This window comes from Rhincodon typus, chromosome 16 (genome assembly GCF_021869965.1).
Source record: "Rhincodon typus isolate 14 chromosome 16, sRhiTyp1.1, whole genome shotgun sequence".
In the NCBI taxonomy this organism is placed as follows: Eukaryota; Metazoa; Chordata; class Chondrichthyes; order Orectolobiformes; family Rhincodontidae; genus Rhincodon; species Rhincodon typus.
The window spans coordinates 46,554,294-46,575,540 of record NC_063347.1 but is presented as its reverse complement, the minus strand read 5'-3'; the positions used below and the strand labels follow the sequence as shown (position 1 = coordinate 46,575,540).

The 21,247-nt window shown below is 41.1% G+C and overlaps 1 protein-coding gene across 1 annotated transcript in view; it reads left to right on the top strand.

Annotated features, from left to right (window-relative positions):
- chl1b (cell adhesion molecule L1-like b) overlaps positions 1-21,247 on the top strand; it is an 809,671-nt gene that overhangs the window by 350,848 nt on the left and 437,576 nt on the right. Inside the window, exons 8-9 of the mRNA XM_048606742.1 lie at positions 4,345-4,467; positions 5,834-6,004. Of these exons, the coding sequence (XP_048462699.1) occupies positions 4,345-4,467; positions 5,834-6,004 (294 nt within the window). The remainder of the gene's footprint in view (positions 1-4,344; positions 4,468-5,833; positions 6,005-21,247) is intronic.

Below are 21,247 nucleotides of genomic sequence, written 5' to 3'. Positions count from 1 at the left end.
CCACTCAGCCTCAGACGCTCCGGGGAAATTGTCCCAGCTGATTCAGCCTCTCCCGATAGCTCAAACCATCCATCCCCGGCAACATCCTTGCAAATATTTTCTGCACCTTTTCAGTTTTAACAATATCTTTCCCATTGTAGTGTACAGCCTTAACATGACATCCCAGCTCCTATACTCAATGAACAAAAACAGAATTTGCTGAAAAGCTCAGTGGGTCTGGCAGCATCTGTGCAGAAAGATCAGAGTTAATGTTTCGGGTCCTCACTGGACCTGAAATGTGAACTCTGATTTTTCTTCACAGATGCTGCCAGACCCACTGAGCTTTTCTAGCAACTTCTGATTTTGTTCCTGATTTACAGCGTCTGCAGTTCTTGCGGTTTTTATTTCCTGTAAATGCACTGACCAATGAAGACAAATATACCAAACACTTTTTTCACGTCCTTGTCTACCTGCGACTCCACCTGCAAGGAATTATGAACCTGCACTCCAAGGTCTCTTTGTTCAGCAACACTCCCCAGGACCCTACTATTAAGTGTATAAGTCCTGCCCTGATTTGCCTTACCAAAATGTAACAGCTCACATTTATCTAAATTAACTCCATCTGCCACTCATCGGCCCATCTGGTCCAGGTCCCATTCTACTTTGACATAATCTTCTTCACTGTCCACTGTTTCTCACTCTTATAAACAGGCAGACAGAGCATTAATTTCAAAATACTGTGTTCCAACAGTGCAACCTTCCCCTTCGTATTGAACTGTCAGCTTGATTATGTATTCCAGTATGGACTTTGAACACAGGTAGTTCTGAATTTGAGCTGATAATATTACACTTGGAATGGCATGTGCTTTGATTAAGTCTTGAACCAAACAAAGCGCATATTTTTCTATTTAAGGAAATGTTTCTACCATACTAGTACACAGAATGTCTCCGATAAATGTTCCCACTTTAGTTGTATAATGTATTTTTTTGGTGCCAAATTCTTTCTTTGCATTTTTAGGTGATTGTTTCTGTTCATCAAGTTGAGAGACTATAATGGAAAATTGAATACTTTTCTATTCTGGCCCACTGCATCAAGTTGTTCAGCCAGCCAGAAAACTGTCCTGTTCTGGAACAAAATGCTTGCACTTTAACTGCAGAAGAACTACTGGCCCACATTAAGCTTCTTAATAATTTTCTTCCCCAGTTCCCTCACCAGATGGACTTGCAATCTCTTTAATTGTACCCATAATACCAAGTAGCGGGGAAGCATGTCCTGTTCCTCACAATCACTGGAAAATGGATTAGACTTTCTAAAAGTTCTTTCTTTTTCCCAGTGGTAAGTGGTAAAGAAATAACGCCTTGTGATGAATTTAAATAGTGTCTGAATGATGAAAGCATCGATTGCAAACATGCTATTGATGCAATCTTAATTCTTGGTGTATTTCAATACTTGACTTTTTTTTCCCTTGTGCAATGGAAACATATGACAAGTTCAGAATTACCTCAGCAATTCTTACCCTATCCATGTCTCTCAGGATTTTATAAACTTCGATAATGTCACCCTCTCAGCCTCTGATGCTCCAGGGAAAATAGCCCAGCCTATTCAGCCTCTCTCCATAGCTCAAACCCTCTAACCTGGGTGACAGCCTTGTAAATCTCCTTTGAACCCTTTGAGGTTTCACAACAGGGTTGGGGAATCCAAAACTAGGGGCCATAGGTTTAAGGTGAGAGGAGAAAGATTTAAAAGGGACCTAAGGGGCAACTTCTTCGTGCAAAGGGTGCTGCCAGAGGAAGTGGTGGAGCCTGGTACAATTCACAACATTTAAAAGTCATAGGAAGGGTTGAGTTGGACTGAGGGTGCTGAGCTGGACATTTATGTGACTGTCTAATTTGGAACTGAGGAGTTTGTTTCCACATGACATTTGAAGCAGTGATGGGAAAAATACAACAAAAAGACCTACATTTGGAGTGACTTAAGGTCTCTGAAATTTCTAAAGCATTTTATGCACAATGCAGTGGATTTTCTGTATTATTGCCCATTTTACAGTCAATGAGACTCCAGGATTGGCTGGGATACAGGGTAAATTCCCCATGATTCTTTGAATTATACCATGGCAGCTTCAACGTTCATGGGTAAATATGCTTAGGACTTTCAGTCACTGTGGTTGGGTGAGATTTTTTTTTAATCAAAGCTGACTGCAGTCCATCTCTAACTCATTCACACCTGGATTTAACAGTAGGTAAAGATGAGTGTTCCCAATTTTTGTTTTAAGTTGTGCATTGTGAAGTGGTTTTCATTGACAAGGACAGTATTTATTGCCCATGTCTAATGGCCCTGAATGGTATGTTTTTGAGCGAGTGTTTTGAACCGTTGTAGTCTGTGCCAAAGTGTCCTTACAGCACTATTAGGTAGGGAATGCCCAGATTTGATGCAGTGATGGTGAAAGCATGGCATGGCGTATGACCCTGGAGGGTAACCTGCAGGTAGGTGAGACTCCCATGCACCAACTTCCCTTGTTCTCATACATGTTAGAAGTTGTACATTTAAGAGGTACTGGCGAAGGAACATTGGTGAGTTGCTTCAGTACATCAGTGCACTGCAGTGTGGCAGCTTATAAGCATGTAAACATTTACAGTGGAGTGCTAATCAAAAGGGCACATTTTCATGGATGGCAGTGTTGGCAATCATCCAAACAAGTGCACAATGTTTCATAATACTCTTTATACCTTGTAATTTCTGGGAAGCCTTTGGGGAGTCAGGAGATGAGTGCCTTCCACTCAGTATCCAGCCTCTGACATACTATGCCCTGTCCTTGCAAAGTGCTCATTTAAATCTGTCTTAGTAGAACTCAGGTTTGCTCTTGCCTCCTGGTGACCTGGCATCTGTGCGACAATTGCTTTCTTCCTTGCCTGGAGGCAATTTATGCCCACATTGCAGTTCTAACCTACCCTCTGACCTAGTGGTTGTGAACATGATGGTGAATAACGTTTTTTCATCTCCACTACTTGCCTAGTTGCAGTATAAATATATACAAGTGGAGAAAGAGAGCACAGGAGCGTTGTGTTCAGGGAAGAGTTGGGGGTGTAAGCGAACTTGGTAGCATTTGTAGTTTCTAGATCAGATGAAATTGAACGAGGTGGGAGAACTGGGATGTTAGGAAGATTAACTATCAGTGTATAATCATTTCTACTTGTTTTAGTCCTACTATTATTTAAATGGTGAAAAATTGCAGCATGCTGCTGTGCAGAAGGTTCTGGGTATACTTGTACTGTGTACAGTTTTGGTCTCCTTACTTGAGAAAGTAAGTCACTGGAAAGTGTGCAGAGCAGGTTGATTCTGGAGTTGAGATGGTTGCCTCATGGGGACAGATTGGGTAGACTGGAACTATACTCAATGGAGTTTAGAAGAATGAGAAAGGATCTTATAGAAACACATAAAATTATGGAGGCAATAGAGAACTTAGAATCAGGAAGGTTGTTTCCACTGGCAGGTAAAACTAGAACTCGGGGGCATAGCCTCAAAATAAGGGGGAGCAGATTTAGGACTGAGTTGAGGAGGAACTTCTTCACCTAAAGAGTTGTGAATCTGTGGAATTCCCTGCCCAATGAAGCAAGGCTATCTTGTTCAATGTTTTTAAGGCAAAGGTAGGTTTTTGAACAGTAAAGGAATTAAAGGTTATAGAGAGTGGACGGGTAAGTGGAACTGAGTCGACAAAAAGATCAACCACAATCTTGTTGAATGGCAGAGCAGGCTCAACGGGCCAGGTGGCTTACTCCTGCTCCTATTTCTTATGTTCTTGTGTTCTTATTAGCCATAGTGTCAGTGATGACCACTCGCTGGGAATGGTTTTCTCCACTAGAGTGTGAACATGCATTTTTGCCTGGTCCTGGCTGCGTGACGACCAATGCCTGCAATTATGTGCCAACCTACCCCGAAAGAGTGAGGAAAATGTGCTACTAAGTGAGGTGTAATGTGTTCAGATGATGCAACTGTCCAGACTGAATTAGTTGGCGGTGCATACGGTCTGTGAGATGAGCCTGTGAGACTTACAGCAGTGTCAAGTATGTGAGGACAATGTAAAGCTACAAGTATTAGATTACAGTCATGATAGAATCATGATTGATGGAGATTGTTGGTAGGCGACGACTGTGGGTGTGACACATTGAGTAGTGTGTGAGCATCATGATACAGTTAATGAAATAAGAAATTTGACATTTACTGACCTTGACCAGGCATCTAATTCATTTAACTGAGATTGTCTGTCTGGCTTGTGCCCTCATTGCCTTATTTAATCCTTGAAATTAACATTTTCCATTTCTAGTGACTGTACATATTATGACTAACGCCTTTGTTTTTTTTTCCAGCTATCCCCAGATTTCCAAAAGAGAGTACAAAACATTTTGAAGTTGAGGAGGGAGATGCTGTAGTATTACCATGCAATCCTCCCAGTGGGCCACCTCCATTAAATATTTATTGGATGACCAGCAGTAAGTGCCATTTCTTACACATTTATGACAGCACATACCAGCCAGCTGTTTAACTAAATTGTTAAATTCGGTCATTATTGCATCTGTTGATGCCTTCTTCAGCCTCAATAGGCTTTTTGTTTCTGATTATGAAATTTTCACCGATAGCAAACAAAATAACTAAAATGTAAATGAAAAGGTTGGGGAATAAAATCAATTTTAATTTTACAATTCTTCTGTTGTAACAGCTGTCACTCTGAAATTACATTGATTTGATAGACTCATTTGGAGCATTTAAAATATTAAGTAGCAGAGGCACATCATATACATTATTTAGGCAAACTAAATCAAACTGAGAGACAATACAAAATAAATAAAAATGCAAACACCGAGCACAAAAATGCAAAAATTAACACAGGTCTGGTTAATTGAAGAAATATAAAGAAACTGAAAAGGTGACAATATAGAAAATAAGAACTATGAAAAGAAGTAAAAAAAAAATGCATTGGTATCAAGATCAACACGCATCTTCTACAACTATGTTAGGAAAAACAATATAGCTAAGAGGTATGTAGACATCTTGAAAACTGACAGTGCTGACATTGTAAATGAAAAGAAAGATGTCGTGAATTATTGCTTTGTGTCAGTAATACTGAATTACTGTAAAGCATGAGGTTAGATGTTAGAGATCCCAAGGAAACTAAATTGAATAAGGGACAGATCTCTGATTCGAATGCTGTGATTTAAAAGGCTATGCTGAACTCAAAGTCTAGTCTCCAGCTGTTCATATTTCATTGTATTAGGATTGCTTGAGTGATGAGATTCTGGAAGCATATGGTAATTATTTGGACAGACAGTTGCACAGAAAGTGTGATTTCCTGTTTCATGTTAAAAATAAAGTTGGTGACGTACCTTTCTGGTCTCAACATCCACCAGTAATGATAGGCAAATTGTATGTACCACTGACATGGTCCCTGTAAATAGTGGTGGTTGTACTTAGAGAATCATGGAAGTTTTGCAATTTGAGGTTCCATGCTATGATATTTAGCACACCAGAGAGATGTGATTAATCAACAAATTGGCCTTATTTTGTTCTTGCTTTCGTTAAATTTCCTTTTAACTGCATAACCAGTTATCAGAATAAACAGCACTTCTCTTGATCTATATGAATAATTGTGAATTGGAAAGTTAGATCTAGCTACCGTTATGAAAATTAGTGTTATTAATTTTTGTAAATCATTGACATTATTATTACAATTGTACCATCAATTGTTGGGATGAAATTAATGGCTTTTATGAATGGTAGAAATGAAATTGCAAAAGTGTGTTAACAAATCACCAGTTTAAACAAATTTTATTGTTTCATGAAAGTTGTTTTAATTTTCAGAGATACAGCGCATACAACAAAACAGCAGAGCTTCCCAGGGGCTTAATGGAGATCTTTACTTTTCAAATGTCCAGTCATCTGATAGCCGGGAAGACTACCTTTGTTTTGCACACTTTTCCCAAACGAGAACAATTGCACAGAAAGAGCCCATCAGCCTGATTGTTATGCCATGTAAGTTTTGTTCTTTTAGTAGCCAGACAGAAAGAATTCATTGTACATAGCCTTATCATCTCAAAATAAAAGGCAACGTTATGGCTATAACTGTGGACGATGAACAGCAATGCTACAGTTAAGGAGGTGATATCAAGAGAGCCAGCTTTATGGAATATATCTGAATAATGGTGTTAAAGCATTATGCTTTTTGTGGGATTTCAGGGTGTACGGTCAGTTCTTGATGGCGTGTTGAATACAAATTCTGACCTGATTTATTACTTTCCTTCCATTTATATGATTGTTTCAAATGTCACCTGTATTCTATTGTATTTCTTCATCCTGTGATTCAGAGGAACATCAAATTCCCTGTTAAGACGTTCTGAAAGTCCTTTTGACACATAGGCACGAGCATTTCTTTTCTTGGTGAGGGTTTTTTTCTTGTAGACCCCTAGGAACAGATGTTTCAGTTTGAGAGGGAGAAGCTGGAATCACTTGTAATGGTATTACAGTTGTATAAAGGTAAACTACAAGACATCAGATTGTTTTGGGAGAAGCCGGCCAGAGTTGATAGCATGGGAAACCGAGCAGGGAAACAGTGGAGCAGCAATGGCAGGAGTTTCTGGGTGTAGTTCAGGAGATACAGCAGAAATTCATCACAAGGAAGAAGAAACATACGAAGGGGAGGATGAAGCAACCATGGCTGACAAGGGAAGTCAGGGAACCAAGCAATAAGTGGGGAGAAGGTGAAAAGTGAGGGAAAGCTAGCCAGTAAAAGTAAAATAAGATTGTTGGGTTTTTTTGGATATCTAAAAGGTAGGAGAGAGGCAGGAGTGGACAATGGGCCATTGGAAAATGAGGCTGGAGAAGTAGTAATGGGGAACAAAGAAATAGCAGAGGAACTGAATAGGTACTTTGCATCAGTCTTCACAGTGGAAGGCAGCCAGCAGCATACCAGAACTTCAGGAGAGTCAGGGAGTAGAGGTGAGTGTAGTGGCCATCACGAAGGAGAATGTACTGGAGAAGCTGAAAGGTCTGAAGGTAGATAAACACCCCAGACCAAATGGACTACACCCAAGTGTTGAAAGGAAATTACTGAGGAGATTGCAGAAGCATTGGTGGTGATCTTTCAAGAATCGCTAGAGTCAGGAAGGGTCCTATAGGGGTGGAAAAGGGCTAATGTTACACTCCTAATTAAAAAGGGAGGGAGGCAGAAGATAGGAAACTATAGGTCGATTAGCCTGATTTCAGTTATTGGTAAAGTTTTAAATTCCATTATTAAGGATGAAATTGTTTAATACTAGGAAGTGCATGGTAAAATAGTGTTGAGCAGCACGGCTTCAAGTGGAGGGCATGCTTGACAAATCTGTTAGTATTCTTTGAGGAGGTAGTGGGCAATTTAGACAAAGGAGAGCCAGTGGATGTGATCTATCTGGATGCCCAGAAGGCCTTTGACAAGGTGCCACACAGGAGGCTGCTGAATAAGATAAGAGCCCATGATGTTGTTGCTGACAACGTTCCTGCAATAGTACTGAAGACTTGTGTTCCAGAACTTGTTGCACTCCTAGATGTTATTTGTATGGATTTTCTTTTGCCATCAGAATACAATGGAATCCATAAACTCTGGAAAATATGATTTTCGGGGAGGTGATGGCCAAGTAGTATTATTGCTTAGACTATTCATCCAGAAACTCAGCTAATGTTCTGGGGAGCTGGGTTCCAATCCCACCAGTTGGTGGAATTTGAATTCAATAAAAAAAATCTGGACTTAAGAATCTTCTGATGACCATGAAATCATTGTTGATTGTCGAAAAACCCATCTGGCTTACTAATGTCCTTCTGGGCAAGAAATCTTCAATCCTCACCAGGTCTAGCCTACATATGACTCTAGACTCTCATCAATGTTGTTTACTCTCAGCTGCCCTCTGAAATGGCCACCCAATTCACTCAATTCTAACAACTGTTATGATGTCTCAACAAAGGAATGAAAGCAAACGGACCATTGGTCTAGGCACCGGAAATGACAACAGCAGAAATAACCCTGTCAACCCTGCAAAGTCTTCCTTACTAACATCTGGGAGCTGTTGGGAGAGCTGTCTCACAGACTAGTCAAGCAACAGCCTGACATAGTCACACTCATGGAATCATACCTTACAGACCATGTCCCAGACACCACCATCACCATCCCTAGATATGTCCTGTCCCACCGGCAGGACAGACCCAGCAAAGGTAGCATCACAGTGGTACACAGTCGGGAGGTAGTTGCTCCGGGAGCCCTCAACATTGACTCTGGACCCCATGAAGCCTCATGCCTTCAGGTTAAACATTGGCAAGGAAATCTCCTGCTGATCACCATGCACCATCCTCCCTCCACTGATGAATCCATACTACTCCATATTGTACAACACTTGAAAGAAGCACTGAGAGTGGCAATGGAGCAAAATGTCCTGTGGGTGGGGAATTTCAATGTCCACTAGCGAGAATGGCTCAGCAGTAGCACTACTGATAGAGCTAGTTGGGTCCTAAGGGATATAACTGCTAGACTCAGTCTACAGCAGATGGTGAGGCAACCAATAAGAGGGAAAAACATACTTGACCTCATCCTTACCAAGTGCCATCTGCAGTCCATGACAGTAGTTGTTCGTGACTGCCACACAGTTCTTGTGGAGTCAGTGACTTTCCTTCAGATTGAGAATACCCTCTACCACAGTGCTAAACAGGACGGACTTCAAAAAAATCTAGCAATTCAAGAATGGGCCTCAATGAGGTGCTCTCGGCTACCAATAACAGCAGAATTGTACTCTAGCACAATAGTCTGGCACATAGCCTGGCACATCCCAATCCCCCCTTCCACCTCTCTCTCCCCACTCCCCCCCACTCAACCATTATCATCAGTCCAGGGGATCATAAGAACATAAGAACTAGGAGCAGGAGTAGGCTGTCTGGCCCTTCGAGCCTGCTCCGCCGATCAACAAGATCATGGCTGACCCTTTCGTGGACTCAGATCCACTTACCCGTGTTCTCACCGTATCCCTTAATTCCTTTATTGTTCATTGCTGGTTCAGTGGAGAGTGCAGGAGGGCATCCCAGGAGCAGCACCAGACATACCTGAAGATGAGGTGTCAACCAAATAGGACCTACTGGCGTGCCAAACAATGTAAGCAGCAAGTGATGGACAGAGCAAAGTGATCCCATAACCAACGGATCAGATCTGAGCTCTGCAGTCCTGTCACATCAAGTCGTGAATCGTGGTAGACAATTAAACAACTCAGTGGAGGAGGAGGTTCCACATATATCCCTATCCTCAATGATAGAAGAACCCAACACATCAGTGCAAAAGATAAGGCTTAAGCATTCTTAGCAATCTTCAGCCAGAATTTCCAAGTGGATGATCCATCTTGGCCTTCTCCAATGGTCCTCAGCATTACTGATACCAGTCTTCAGCCAATTCGATTCACTCTACATGATCTCAAGAAACGGTTGGAGACACTGGATACTGCAAAGACTGCAGGCCCTCACAACATTCCGGCAATAGTACTGAAGACATGTGCTCCAGAACTTGCCGCTTTCCTAGCCGTGCTGTTCCAGTACAGTTACAACATTGCCTGTATCTACTGGACAATGTGGAAAATTGTCCGCATATAAAAAAGCAGGACAAATCCAACCCAGCCAATAACCATCACATCAGTCTACTCTTGATGATCAACAAAGTGATAGAAAGTGTCATCAACAGTGCTGTCAAGTGCTCAGCAATAACCTGCTCAGTGACGCCCAGTTTAGATTCCGCTACTCAGCTCCTGACTTCATTACAGCCTTGGTTCAAACTTGGCAAAAGAGCTGAATTCAGAGGTGAGGTGAGAGTGACAGCCTTGACATCAAGGCTGCATTCGACTGACTATAGCATCAAGGAGCCCTAGCAAAAGTGGAATGGCTACTGGGGGTAAACTCTCCACCGCTTGGCGTCATACCTGGCACATAGGAAGATGGTTGTGGTTGTTGGAGATCAGTCATCTCTGCAGGAGTTCGCCAGGGTGGTGAAGTAGGCCCAAACGTCTTCAGGTGCTTCTTCAATGACCATCCTTTCATCATAAAGTTAGAAGTGGGGATGTTTGCCAAAGATTGTAAAATGTTCAGCACCATTCACGACTCATCAGATACTGAAGCAGTCTATTTCAAATGCCTGGACACCATTTATGCTTTGTCTGACAAGTGGTTAGTAGTTTGCACACCATACAAATGCCAGGCTATGACCATCTCCAATAAAAGAACAATCTAACCACCCTCCTTGACATTCAGTGGTGTTACCCTCATCGAATCCACCCAACTAATTCAATCTCCTGGAGGTTACCATTGACCAGAAACTCAAATGAACTCATCACATAAATGCAATGGCTACAAGAGCAGGTCAGAGGCTAGGGATACTGTGGTGAGTAACGCACCTCCTGACATCCCAAAGCCTGTCCGCCAACTACAAGGCACAAATTGGGAGTGTGATAAAATACTCCCAACTTGCCTGGATGGGTACAGCTTCAACAACAGTCAAGAAGCTTGACATCATCCAGTACAAAGCAACTTCATTGGCACCACATCCACAAGCACTCACTCCTTCCTCCACCAATGCTCATAGCAGCAGCACTTACTATCTACAATATGCACTGCAGAAATTCACTGAAGATCCTAAAACTGCTCTTCCCCAATCCATGTCCACTTTTGTCCAGAAGGACAAGGGCAGCAGATAAACAGGAACGCCACCACCTGCAAGTCCTTCTCCAAGCCATCACCATCCTGATTTGGAAATATACCACTGTTCTTTCAATGCCGCTGGTTCAAAATCCTGAAATTCCCTCCCTAAGGGCGTTCCATAACGGACCCTGCAACACGTGGACTACAGCTGTTCAAGAAGACAGCTCACCACCACCTTCTCAAGAGCTACTCAGAATGGGGAATAAACGCTGGTCAGCCAGCAATGCCCAAGTCTCATGAGTTAATAAAAAAAAATTGAGTACCTTTTTAAAAATGTATCTATTTTCTAACCAACCTTTTCAGAAATGCTAGTACATATCACTGGGCAGGTAGAACTTGAACCTGGGTGTCTAAGTTCAGAGGTAGAGGCGCTACCACTGTACCACAAGAACCTCCAGGTTACCTTTATTCTTGAAAGCCAGACTGCTTTTAACAATTGGTTCAGCTAGAAGTAACCATTAGAATACAACTTTTCTCTGCATTGTTCCAAATATAGGACAGACAGGATGGTCCTCCCTTTCTCTACCTCTCAGTGGACTGAAGATAAATGTGTTATTGGAGAGCAAAAATGTTTTAAACTCTGACAGAGTCATGATTATTTAGAGTAGAAAAATACAATGTTTTCTTATAATCCTTTAATGAAGTGGATATCACTCAACACCTGAAATATATTTGTAACCAGCATTCACTCACACAGATGCAAAGAAAATGTTCTAATTACGAGTAAAAAGGTAGCATACACTGAAGTCTTCAAAGTCCAAAAATTCCTTGCTTCTTTCAAGATGAAAACTCGCAACATTAAAAGTTAATGATATCTTTTTGATCTACTGAAGAAATACAATCTCAAAGCTGAAAATGACAAGTTTGCAACAGTTTACGGTCAAATGTTTCTCTGGCTTCACTGGTCGAGCTCAGGTTGAAATCCTGTCACAAAATTCTAGTTTATTTCTTCATAAAGGTTGGTGAAAACCAGCCCAAATTTTCATTTTCCTGATGGACTTTAGGCAGCTTTGTGTTTTTTCTTGCTGATCAGGAAACTTTTCACTCGCTCTTCTGATGCTTCCATGATGTATCTTAAGTGCTTCTTATCACAAAACTGGTTTCTGTCATGTAATCATGTCATCTTTCATTGTCTTTACAAATGGTCTGTGATAAATTGGTCATTGACATACAATAAGGACTGAATTTCACCTATTCACCCATCATTGTGATAGAATAGCTTCTTTCATGTCCCCATTCTTTGGAATTCTTCTCTGCAACCAGAAGGTCTGGGGGTCCATTGTGAATCAGTTTCTGTATTTGGATAAGGGCAGCCGTTATTCCACAGCAGAGGTCTGTGACATTGTGATGACTTCTGAAGGAATGTCCTAAACTCTGTTTCTATGTTAAAGTCTTGCCCAGACACACCAACTATCTTTTGAACCTTAGGAATTCTATGTACCTTAGCAGCAAAGAACAAGGTCAACTGATCCCGTCAAGTCTATTTTTAATTTTACAAACACTAGGAGTCTCTAAATCCATGTGTCTACATTGAGCATAATATTGTATCTTTTTAAACTGTGCTGAAAGGTCTATCCTCCTCCCGCAAACCGCCCCCCTCCCAAATATACACACACACACACACACATACACACAATACAAAAGAGACTTTCCAGCCATGTGATCAGTTGATGAACTTCATCTGAGAATGTTTGTTTCATACCTCCACTGAAGCATGTGACAGTGACATATATGTTTCCTGAAGCTTTCACTGTTCAGCCTAGTGTACAATGCAGTACAGCACAGGGACAGGCCTTCGGCCCAACAAACCTGCGCCAATTCTTAATCCCTGTTTAGACTTGCTACTTATTGCTCATGAGTGGATTCAGTCCCTCTGTTTGTCTCCTGTTCATGTGTCTATCAAGATCAGCCTAAAATGTTGGTAACATGCCTGTTTCCAACAACTCCACTGGCAGTGCATTCCAGGCACCCACCAGTTTCTATGTGAAAGATTTTCTCCTCACCTCTCCCCTAAACTTTCCTCCTCTCACCTTGAGACTGTGTTCTCTTACAATAGACCTTTCACCCTGGAAAATAAGCCTCTGAACAGTGCAATCTCTGCACTGTGAAGGTTTCTACATGAGGGATTTTTTGATTCGTACTTGGTCTGCCCCAGAGATGGGAGAACGTCAGTATCTTATGTGATTCTTTATCAGTCTTTTACCCTGCTTTTTTTGCCTTCCTGTAAATGCATCACAGCTTGAAACCAATTTCAAAAGGAGTTGTCTGTTAAACAGGCATTCACCACTGGATAGTGTACACAAACTAATTACAAGTGTAGGCCATTTGACTCTTGCATCCTGCTCCCCCATTGAACATGATTATGGCTGATCCTCAACCTCGATGCCATATTCTCACTTTTTCCCCAATCCCTTTGATCTGTTAATACCTAAAAACCTATCAGGCTCCCAATGGTTTGGATGGGTAAATACAAATGAGCTGATAATGACATGATGACACATTACTTTTCTGACCTTTTCCACCATATTTCCACAATATTTCATATTCTCACCTACAAAAAGAATGCTTTAGGGTTTTGCAGGTATAAAAACGAGGCAACTTATGAGAAGTATCTGCAGTGCTGTGATTTGCCGTTATCATATTCTGTTTGGTTTGGGTAGCTTTTATAGTCATTTTTGCTATTCTCAATTACTTCTGCCATCTATATTTGTGCTGGCAGCCATTTACCTCCTGCCAACAATTTCTTCAGACATGACACAGTGGGAATTCTCTCCCATCACAGGAATGCTGTGAAATCAAACTGGCAATTACCCCACATCACTACATACAGACAAAATTAAACTTATCTGTACTTAGCAGAGGAGCAGCGCTTGTAGTAGCTTTGCTCTACAAAGCAAATCATTCCTGAGTGAAATGCTCTGATGTAGCTTGTTCTATTGTTACCTGCAGTTGTGGCACACCATTTCTCCAACTAAAGATTGCAACAGCTTTTTTACAGTAACTTTGAGCTCCACAGGATTTTTACTTATCTTTAATGTGTCATGACACGGACTAGGTCAGAAATCACACGACACCAGGTTATAGTCCAACAGGTTTATTAGAAAACACAAGCTTTTGGAGCCTCAGTCCTAAGAAGGACTGAAGCTCTGAAAGCTTGTGTTTTAAAATATCCCTGTTGGACTATAACCTGGTGTTGTGTGATTTCTGACCTTGTCCACCCCAGTCCAACATTGGCACCTCCATAACATGACATGGAGACAGACAGCCAAACCAAGTCAACCTTTCTACCTATCTTCACAAAACAGTAAAACCTCTGAAGACCCTCAATACCTAATCCAATGATTCCTAATTAAAATTTTGAACAAACTAATCCCAGACTTTAAGAAAAATTAATTCCAGACACCGGTCTTGTATCTCTAAACACAAATTTAGCAATTTATTAAATATGCAATGACTTTAGCAGAGAAATGTTTAAATGACCAATTAAATTAATGCCTATGCTTTAAACCTGAAACATTTTTCCTCAGTCCCCAATCACACAAAAGACAGGCTCACAAAGAAACGTAGTTAAGAGATAAATAGAAAAAAATAACAAAACTGACCAGATTACTTAAATGATTTTCACAATGCGTTGTTTCACAGGCATAGATGTGGACTCACTGATTGCTGTTCTGGAAGTTTTGATCAGAGTCACCTCTTCAGTTCACTTTAGTACGGGTCGTAATACTTCTAATTAGCTTTCTACTCTTTTGGTTTCCGAAAGCTGGCATGGGAGATTAGGTAGGAAACTTTCAAATCTTCATGTTGTGTCAGCAGCAGTTAAAGCCTTCTGCAGAAAACTTAGTTCAAAAGACAATTTCGTCTCTGGTCCTGCCCTGATAGAATAATTATTTTTTTCCCCAAGGCCTCAATTATGATTCAACATCTGCTATCTGCTTGAATGTAGAGTCTCTTCCAGACTTGGCAGAACCAATTGCCAGGAACTGGCTGGGGCAGCACGGTGGCTCAGTGGTTAGCGCTGCGGCCTCACAGCGCCAGGAACCAGGGTTCAATTCCACTTTTGGGCAACTGTCTGTGTGGAGTTTGCACATTCTCCCCGTGTCTGCGTGGGTTTCCTCCAGGTGCTCTGGTTTCCTCCCACAGTCCAAAGGTTAGGTGAATTGGCCAAGCTAAATTGCCAATAGTGTTCAGGGATGTGTAGATTAGGTGGGTTATAGGGATGGGTCTGGATGGAATGCTCTGAGGTTCGATGTAGACTTGTTGGGCCGAAGGACCTGTTTCCACACTGTTAGGGATTCTATGATTGAACTGACCTTGTTAATAGTCAACTTGTGCTATCTGTTTAACCCATCTCCTGGGTTTGCTGTGTCTGTTGGAGCTCTTTTAATTGAGACTCAGTCTGCAATTAATCTCCAGACCTGGCCTCAAAAACAAAGAAAAGCTTGTTTACCCGCAAGCTGTTCCCAAAGTCCATTAGTCATCTTCAGCTCACAAGTCCCAGTTCATAGCTCCAAACCAAAATTGATAAAAAAAAACACAAAAAATCAGTGTGAGTTTTAACAAATGAAATTAAACTTGAACAGGTTTTCTTAGTTCTTGATCAGTTTATCATGTTGATCCTTTTTGCTAGCTCACAACTGCTCAATAGGCCCAGAAATTCTGATGGCTGGGTAGATTTCACATGTGTATCAGGACCATGTGGAAACCTTGACGCAGCTTACTTCGAGGAATAGTTAAAGGACTAAAAATTTATCCTAACTCCTGGGTAGCTATTAAACTAAACCTACATTATCATCCGCCTCTTCCCTAGATCTTACAACCCCAATTCCCAACACACCAGCCCATCGCCTGACCCCAACAGATTTGACACCCAACCCCGTTGGACCTAATGCCGCAGGATCTAGCAATCTCCCTGAATTGTTCCCTCGTCCTACCCTTAGAGCTCATCTGCTTACTTGACACCCTGTCGCCTTCACCCACATGCCACCCTGTTCTCCATGCACAAGCTCTACACTATCCCCCTCACTGACCTGAGATCCTTTTCTTCAATCTGCTCTACCCCAACCCCATCCACTTGACATCCTACCCCCACAATTTTCCCACACTGTGAAAGTGTCTGTAGGACATTTAAACTGCTGAAACAAGGAACAGTTGTTTCCATCCTAATCTGATCCACTGCAATGTGGTCTCTACGTTTTGTAACAGGGGTCCCCTCTTGGTGAAACTGGAGGGCAGGATTGATCAAAATGTAACTTTGGTTTTGTCCTGTCAGTAATGGAAATAGGGTTTCTGACTTATATGTCCATCTGTCGAGCTCATGGTGTGATCTGTCTGTTTTCTTCATACAAGGTTGTAACGTTCCACATACTTACCCTCCTGCAAAGGATTTTTACAAGAATAATTATCTGAACGTTAAAAATATTGAGCAGATGTTGAGAGTCATTATCCATATCTACATCTCTACAGTTGAACTTTAGTTACAACTGTTGCACATTATCAAGTGATACCATAGATCATCTGATGTCATCAATGTTTTTGTGGACAGAATTTATTAATATCACATTGCTTACTTTTGCACAGCCCATTCCAGAAGCTCAGTGGGGCATGAGGAAAAATGTTTCTTCTCAACTCTTGTTTGTTTGAAGCTTTCAATTTTCTGTCTTATGACCTGCAGTTCTTCATTCATACAGTGTTTTACAGTGTTGTCTGTTCATCATATCTTTCCTCTAACATGTAAGTAAATGCTGTGAAAATTGAACATAAATACCGAGAAAAGTGATTTTTCGAATATTTCGCTTGCATGATTGTAATGCAATTTAAAGCTACAGAGTAGTTATCTTTATCTCATCAGCTTCCTGTGTTCTTCAGTTACCTTTACAACTTGACATGTTAACTTTCACCCTCAAACTAATTTTTATCTGGAGAGCAAGTCACTTGGGTATGAATCACTTTTTACACCCATCAGGTGCATCTAGGATCTTGCCAAAATAAAATATGTCTGTCCATAGAAGATGTAGTCTTTCCCATTTACGTCTTAAACATTGAAAAACTTCTCTTGGCAATCGAATGGACGAACCTTGATTAAAAACATGATGGAGAATTATACTAATCAGTAAAGGAACTATCTTGTTCTAGCAGTAAACAAGTCAGTCAGTAATATTCACAGGCTCAATGAGCTTCATTAAATTACTTAAGTCCCTGCTGGAGCTCCAGCGAATTCCTTCAGTGTCTGTTCTGACTCCAGCTGTGCTACCCTCGAGTAACTGTGGCATATCCTGTCTCTGAAACTTTTTCTTTGTTGCATGAAGTACACGTGCTATAGCTCCAGCATTTCAATCAGAAATGCAATAAAAATCAACTTAAAATGCAGGAGTGAAAATGGAGGCCTTTGGGCATCCAATGCATCAAGTAAATTTTGAGCATTTCTACTTACTTTAGAAAAAAAACATTGGTGAGGAACATTTGGTAACCAGTATGACCATCAGCTGAATGTAGTGACTTGTTTTTTTGACTTCTACATGCTTTCACTCAAACTTATTCTGTCAAATTGATTAGTTTACAGTCCTAAATTGCTGTTTGAAATTTGGTTGTCATCGACAGTTGTTTTACCAATTAGCTCATCTGCATAATTCTTTACATATCTTAGACACTCATTGCCAAATACATTACTCTAGCAATGAGATTTGGACTGTCAATGTGAGGCAAGCACCTCCACTTTTCTCTTTTTATTTTGTACAAATACTACAGTGTGTTATTAAGATCTCAAATGTGCAAACATCATCTTTAATTCTCGTGCAATATCCTGTTACTAAGAGAGCTATGGCCAAGACTTACTGTGAAAATAATGGTCACAACACTTCCTACTATTCATGCACAAAGCAGGTAGCAACTTTCTAATGACAGCACGTGTGCACTTAAAATCTAAAAATCCAGAAATTGTCCAAGACGCACTGTTTATTGTAAGTTGCACATCAACAGCATCTTTCATTCTAGCTTCCCATTTCATTATATTCAATAGCATCAAATTCATTGCGGCTATGGACTAAACTAAACTCAGTGCACAACATTAGATTTGTCCATCCAGCCTAAAAAACATGTGGTGAGTTTTGATTACTTCCAGACAGTCTTCCTAACACTTAAAGTTAACTTTGTCCCAGAGAAGAATTTTATCACGTTACCTTCTAATTGTATCTGAAATTTTAAGGGAAATGTTTTCATAATCTTGTCTTGTGTTCCCTCAATTCAATCTGTCCCTGTCTTAAGGCATTCTGTATCCGATTTGACACTTATTAAATTATTTCTAGAATAAATACCCATATTTAGTAAAGTTTTTTTTTAATGTGTATGGTTAAGGAAGTGCACAGTTGTCTGCTTGTTCTCCCAGGTTCAAAGTGCCCAGTGCAGGCATTTACTGTTCTGCTCACTGCAACTTGCAACTTGCCAAGCAAGATCTGACCAAAAGTCTCTGGATAAGTGAAAGTTGAATGAATAGCTGTTGTTTGTAGTCAAATTGCCCATAGCCAAATTCAGCACAAAACAAATTACTACAGATGCTGGAAATCTGAAATACAAATAGAAAATGCAGCAAGTACTCAGTAAGTCAGAAAGGAGAAATGGAGAGGAGAAAAGCTTACTTTTTCCACTGATGCTTCCTGACCTGAGTGTTTCCAACATTTTTTATTTATTTTTACAAAATTTAATTATCCAGTGAAATCTGCGTCAGTTTTTCTTCAAACAAAGACTGTACAATGCTTGTGAAAATTTAAAGCTCATTTAGACTCTCACGTTGTGAGTTTTCTCTTTTTATCTCAAACTTACATTCAAAATTCTAAGTGCATCCTGAGGACTGAGCACCTAGGATGTAGATAACTGCTCGCTATTCTTCTGAACCTTTTGTTGCACTTATGTTAGGGGCACTACAAAAATGGGATGGTACTTATCTGGTTTTAGAATCTCCGTGGCTGTGCTGTCTTTCTTCCAGCAGTGAAAATATTTCAGGAAACTAACCAGAGATCTTTGGACATCTGATTTCACACAGAGAGGCAGAATTATCAGTGCCATCTCTTGATCCTGAACCTGGCTGATTGAGATTATTGACTACCACTGGTCATTGAGAACATGTACCTTCTGGAATTGCTAACTTATAATAATAAGGGAGCTGGTGATAGAGTGATCATGTCATTGGGCATGGAATTGAGAACCCCAGGCTAACTGGGCATGAGTTTGAACCATTGTTGGAAAAACTCATCTTGCTCACTAATGTCCTTAAGGGAGGGAAATGTGTTGTCCTTACGCAGTCTGTCTGTATGTGACTGCAGAGCCATAGCAATGTAATTAACTGTTAACTGCACTTGTATTTAAATGCTGAAAAGTCTAAAGAGAGGAGTGAGACTGGACAGACCACCCAGCACTGGAAACAACAAGAACACAGCACTCTTGACCCTGCAAATTCCACCTTGGCAACAGCTGAGGGCTTGTGCCAAAATTGGAAGGGATATCCTACAGACTTGGCAAGTAACAGCCTGACACAGTCATTTACATGGAATCACACGTGACAGAAAATTTCCCAGATACCACCGTCACTACCTCTAGGTTTGTCCTAGGCCACTGGCAGTTATGAAGCCATATTTGCTGGATTGGGGAACCAACGAAAAGGAAAAATTGACTTGACTTTGACCTCACCACTCTACCTGTTAGAGATTTCCACATGAATGGCAGTATTAGAATAAATGACCACTGCGTAATCCTTGCGAGGATAAGATTCTGACTTTATGGCGAGGATATCATTCATCATGTAGTGTGGCACTGCCACAGTGGGACAGAGTGTAGGAGGACATGTCAGGAGCAGCGCCAGGCATACCTAAAAATGAGATGTCAACTTGGTGAAGCTATAGCACAGGACTACTTGCAAGCCAAGCAGCTTAAACAGCAAGTGGTAGACAGAGCTAAGCGACTCTGCAGATCCAAGCTTTGACCACATCAAGTTATGATGGTAAAGTTCATCGTGTCACTGTAAAGGACACAGGTGAAGTACTTGAACCATCTTTGGGCAGAAGTACCAAGTGGCTGGTCCATCTCTGCATCCTCCTTTGGGGTCCAACATCACTGTTGTTAGTCTTCAACCAATTGAATTCATTCCATGCGTTATCAAGAAATGGCTGAGGTTACTTGATACTGCAAAGGCTATAGTCCTGTCACCATTTTAGCAATAGCCCTGAAGATTTATGCGCCAGAACTATCCATGACCCCAGCCAAGTTGTTCCAGTATAGCTACAACACTGTCACATCCTCTCAGTAATGTGGTAAAGTGCTGAATGTTATCAATCTATCCTCAACCAACAGTGCCATCAAGCAGCATTTGCAAATGAATAAGCTGCTTAACGACACTCAGTTTGAAATCTGCCAGGGCCACTCAGATCCTGACCATATTACAGCCTTGGTTCAAGCGTGGACTGAAAGGGGTGGACTTTCGAGGTCAAGTGAAAACAGAAAACTCTGTTGGTTGGAAGCATTTCTAGCACAAAGGAAGGTGGTTGTTGTTGGAAATCATTCATCTTCAACCCCAGAGCATTTCTGCAGGAGTTGCTCAGACTAATGTCCTTGACCTAACTACCCTCAGCTGTGTCATCAATAAGTTTCCCTCCATTGTAAAGTCAGAAGTAGGATGTTTGCTGATGATTGCACATCATTCAATTCATTTGCAAATCCTCAGATACTGATTCAGTCCATATTTGTTTGCATCAAGACCTGTGCAGCTTTCAGTCTTGAGCTGATAAGTGGCAAATTACAGTCTTGCCAGACAATGACTGACTCGAATAAAAGTGAACCTAACTATCTCCCTTTGAAATCCAAAGATATTCCCATCATTGAATACACAACTAGCAATATTCTGTGGGTTACCATTGACAAGAACCTGAACAGCTACATAAAATTGTAGCTACAAGAGCGGGTCAGATGCAAGGAATTCTGAGGTGAGTAGCTCACCCACTTTCTTCCCAATGCCTTCCACCGTCTACAAGGCACAAGTCAGGAGTGTGATGGAATTTTCCCCACTTGTCTGGATGAGTGCAGCTTCAACAACATTTAAGATGCTTGACACTATCCAGGACAATGCAGTCTACTTCACTTATCCGCCACCGTCAGCATTGAATCAATTTTCCACCAGTTTGTAGCCAGTTCTGGATTTAACACATCACAAGCTCACAGCGATATCAACATTCGAATAGGGAAGTCAAGCAAGTTCCTTTTGGAAAAAAAAAACACTTGAGTTTTATCCGGCATTGCTAAATTATTAGCTCACCCCACTGCATTGTGATCTATCACCACCAGAGTTGTTGATACTCACACAACTGAAGATTCAGCGATCGTTTCAGAAAGGTTGACTTTACCTATATGGCTGTGGGACTACCAGGATGTATGTGAAAGGGAGAAGTCCTATCAGGTGTAGCAGGCCACACGCTATAATAGGTGTCAATGTGTGAGATGGTTGATACATTTTGGCCAACAGTTATAGGTGGGATA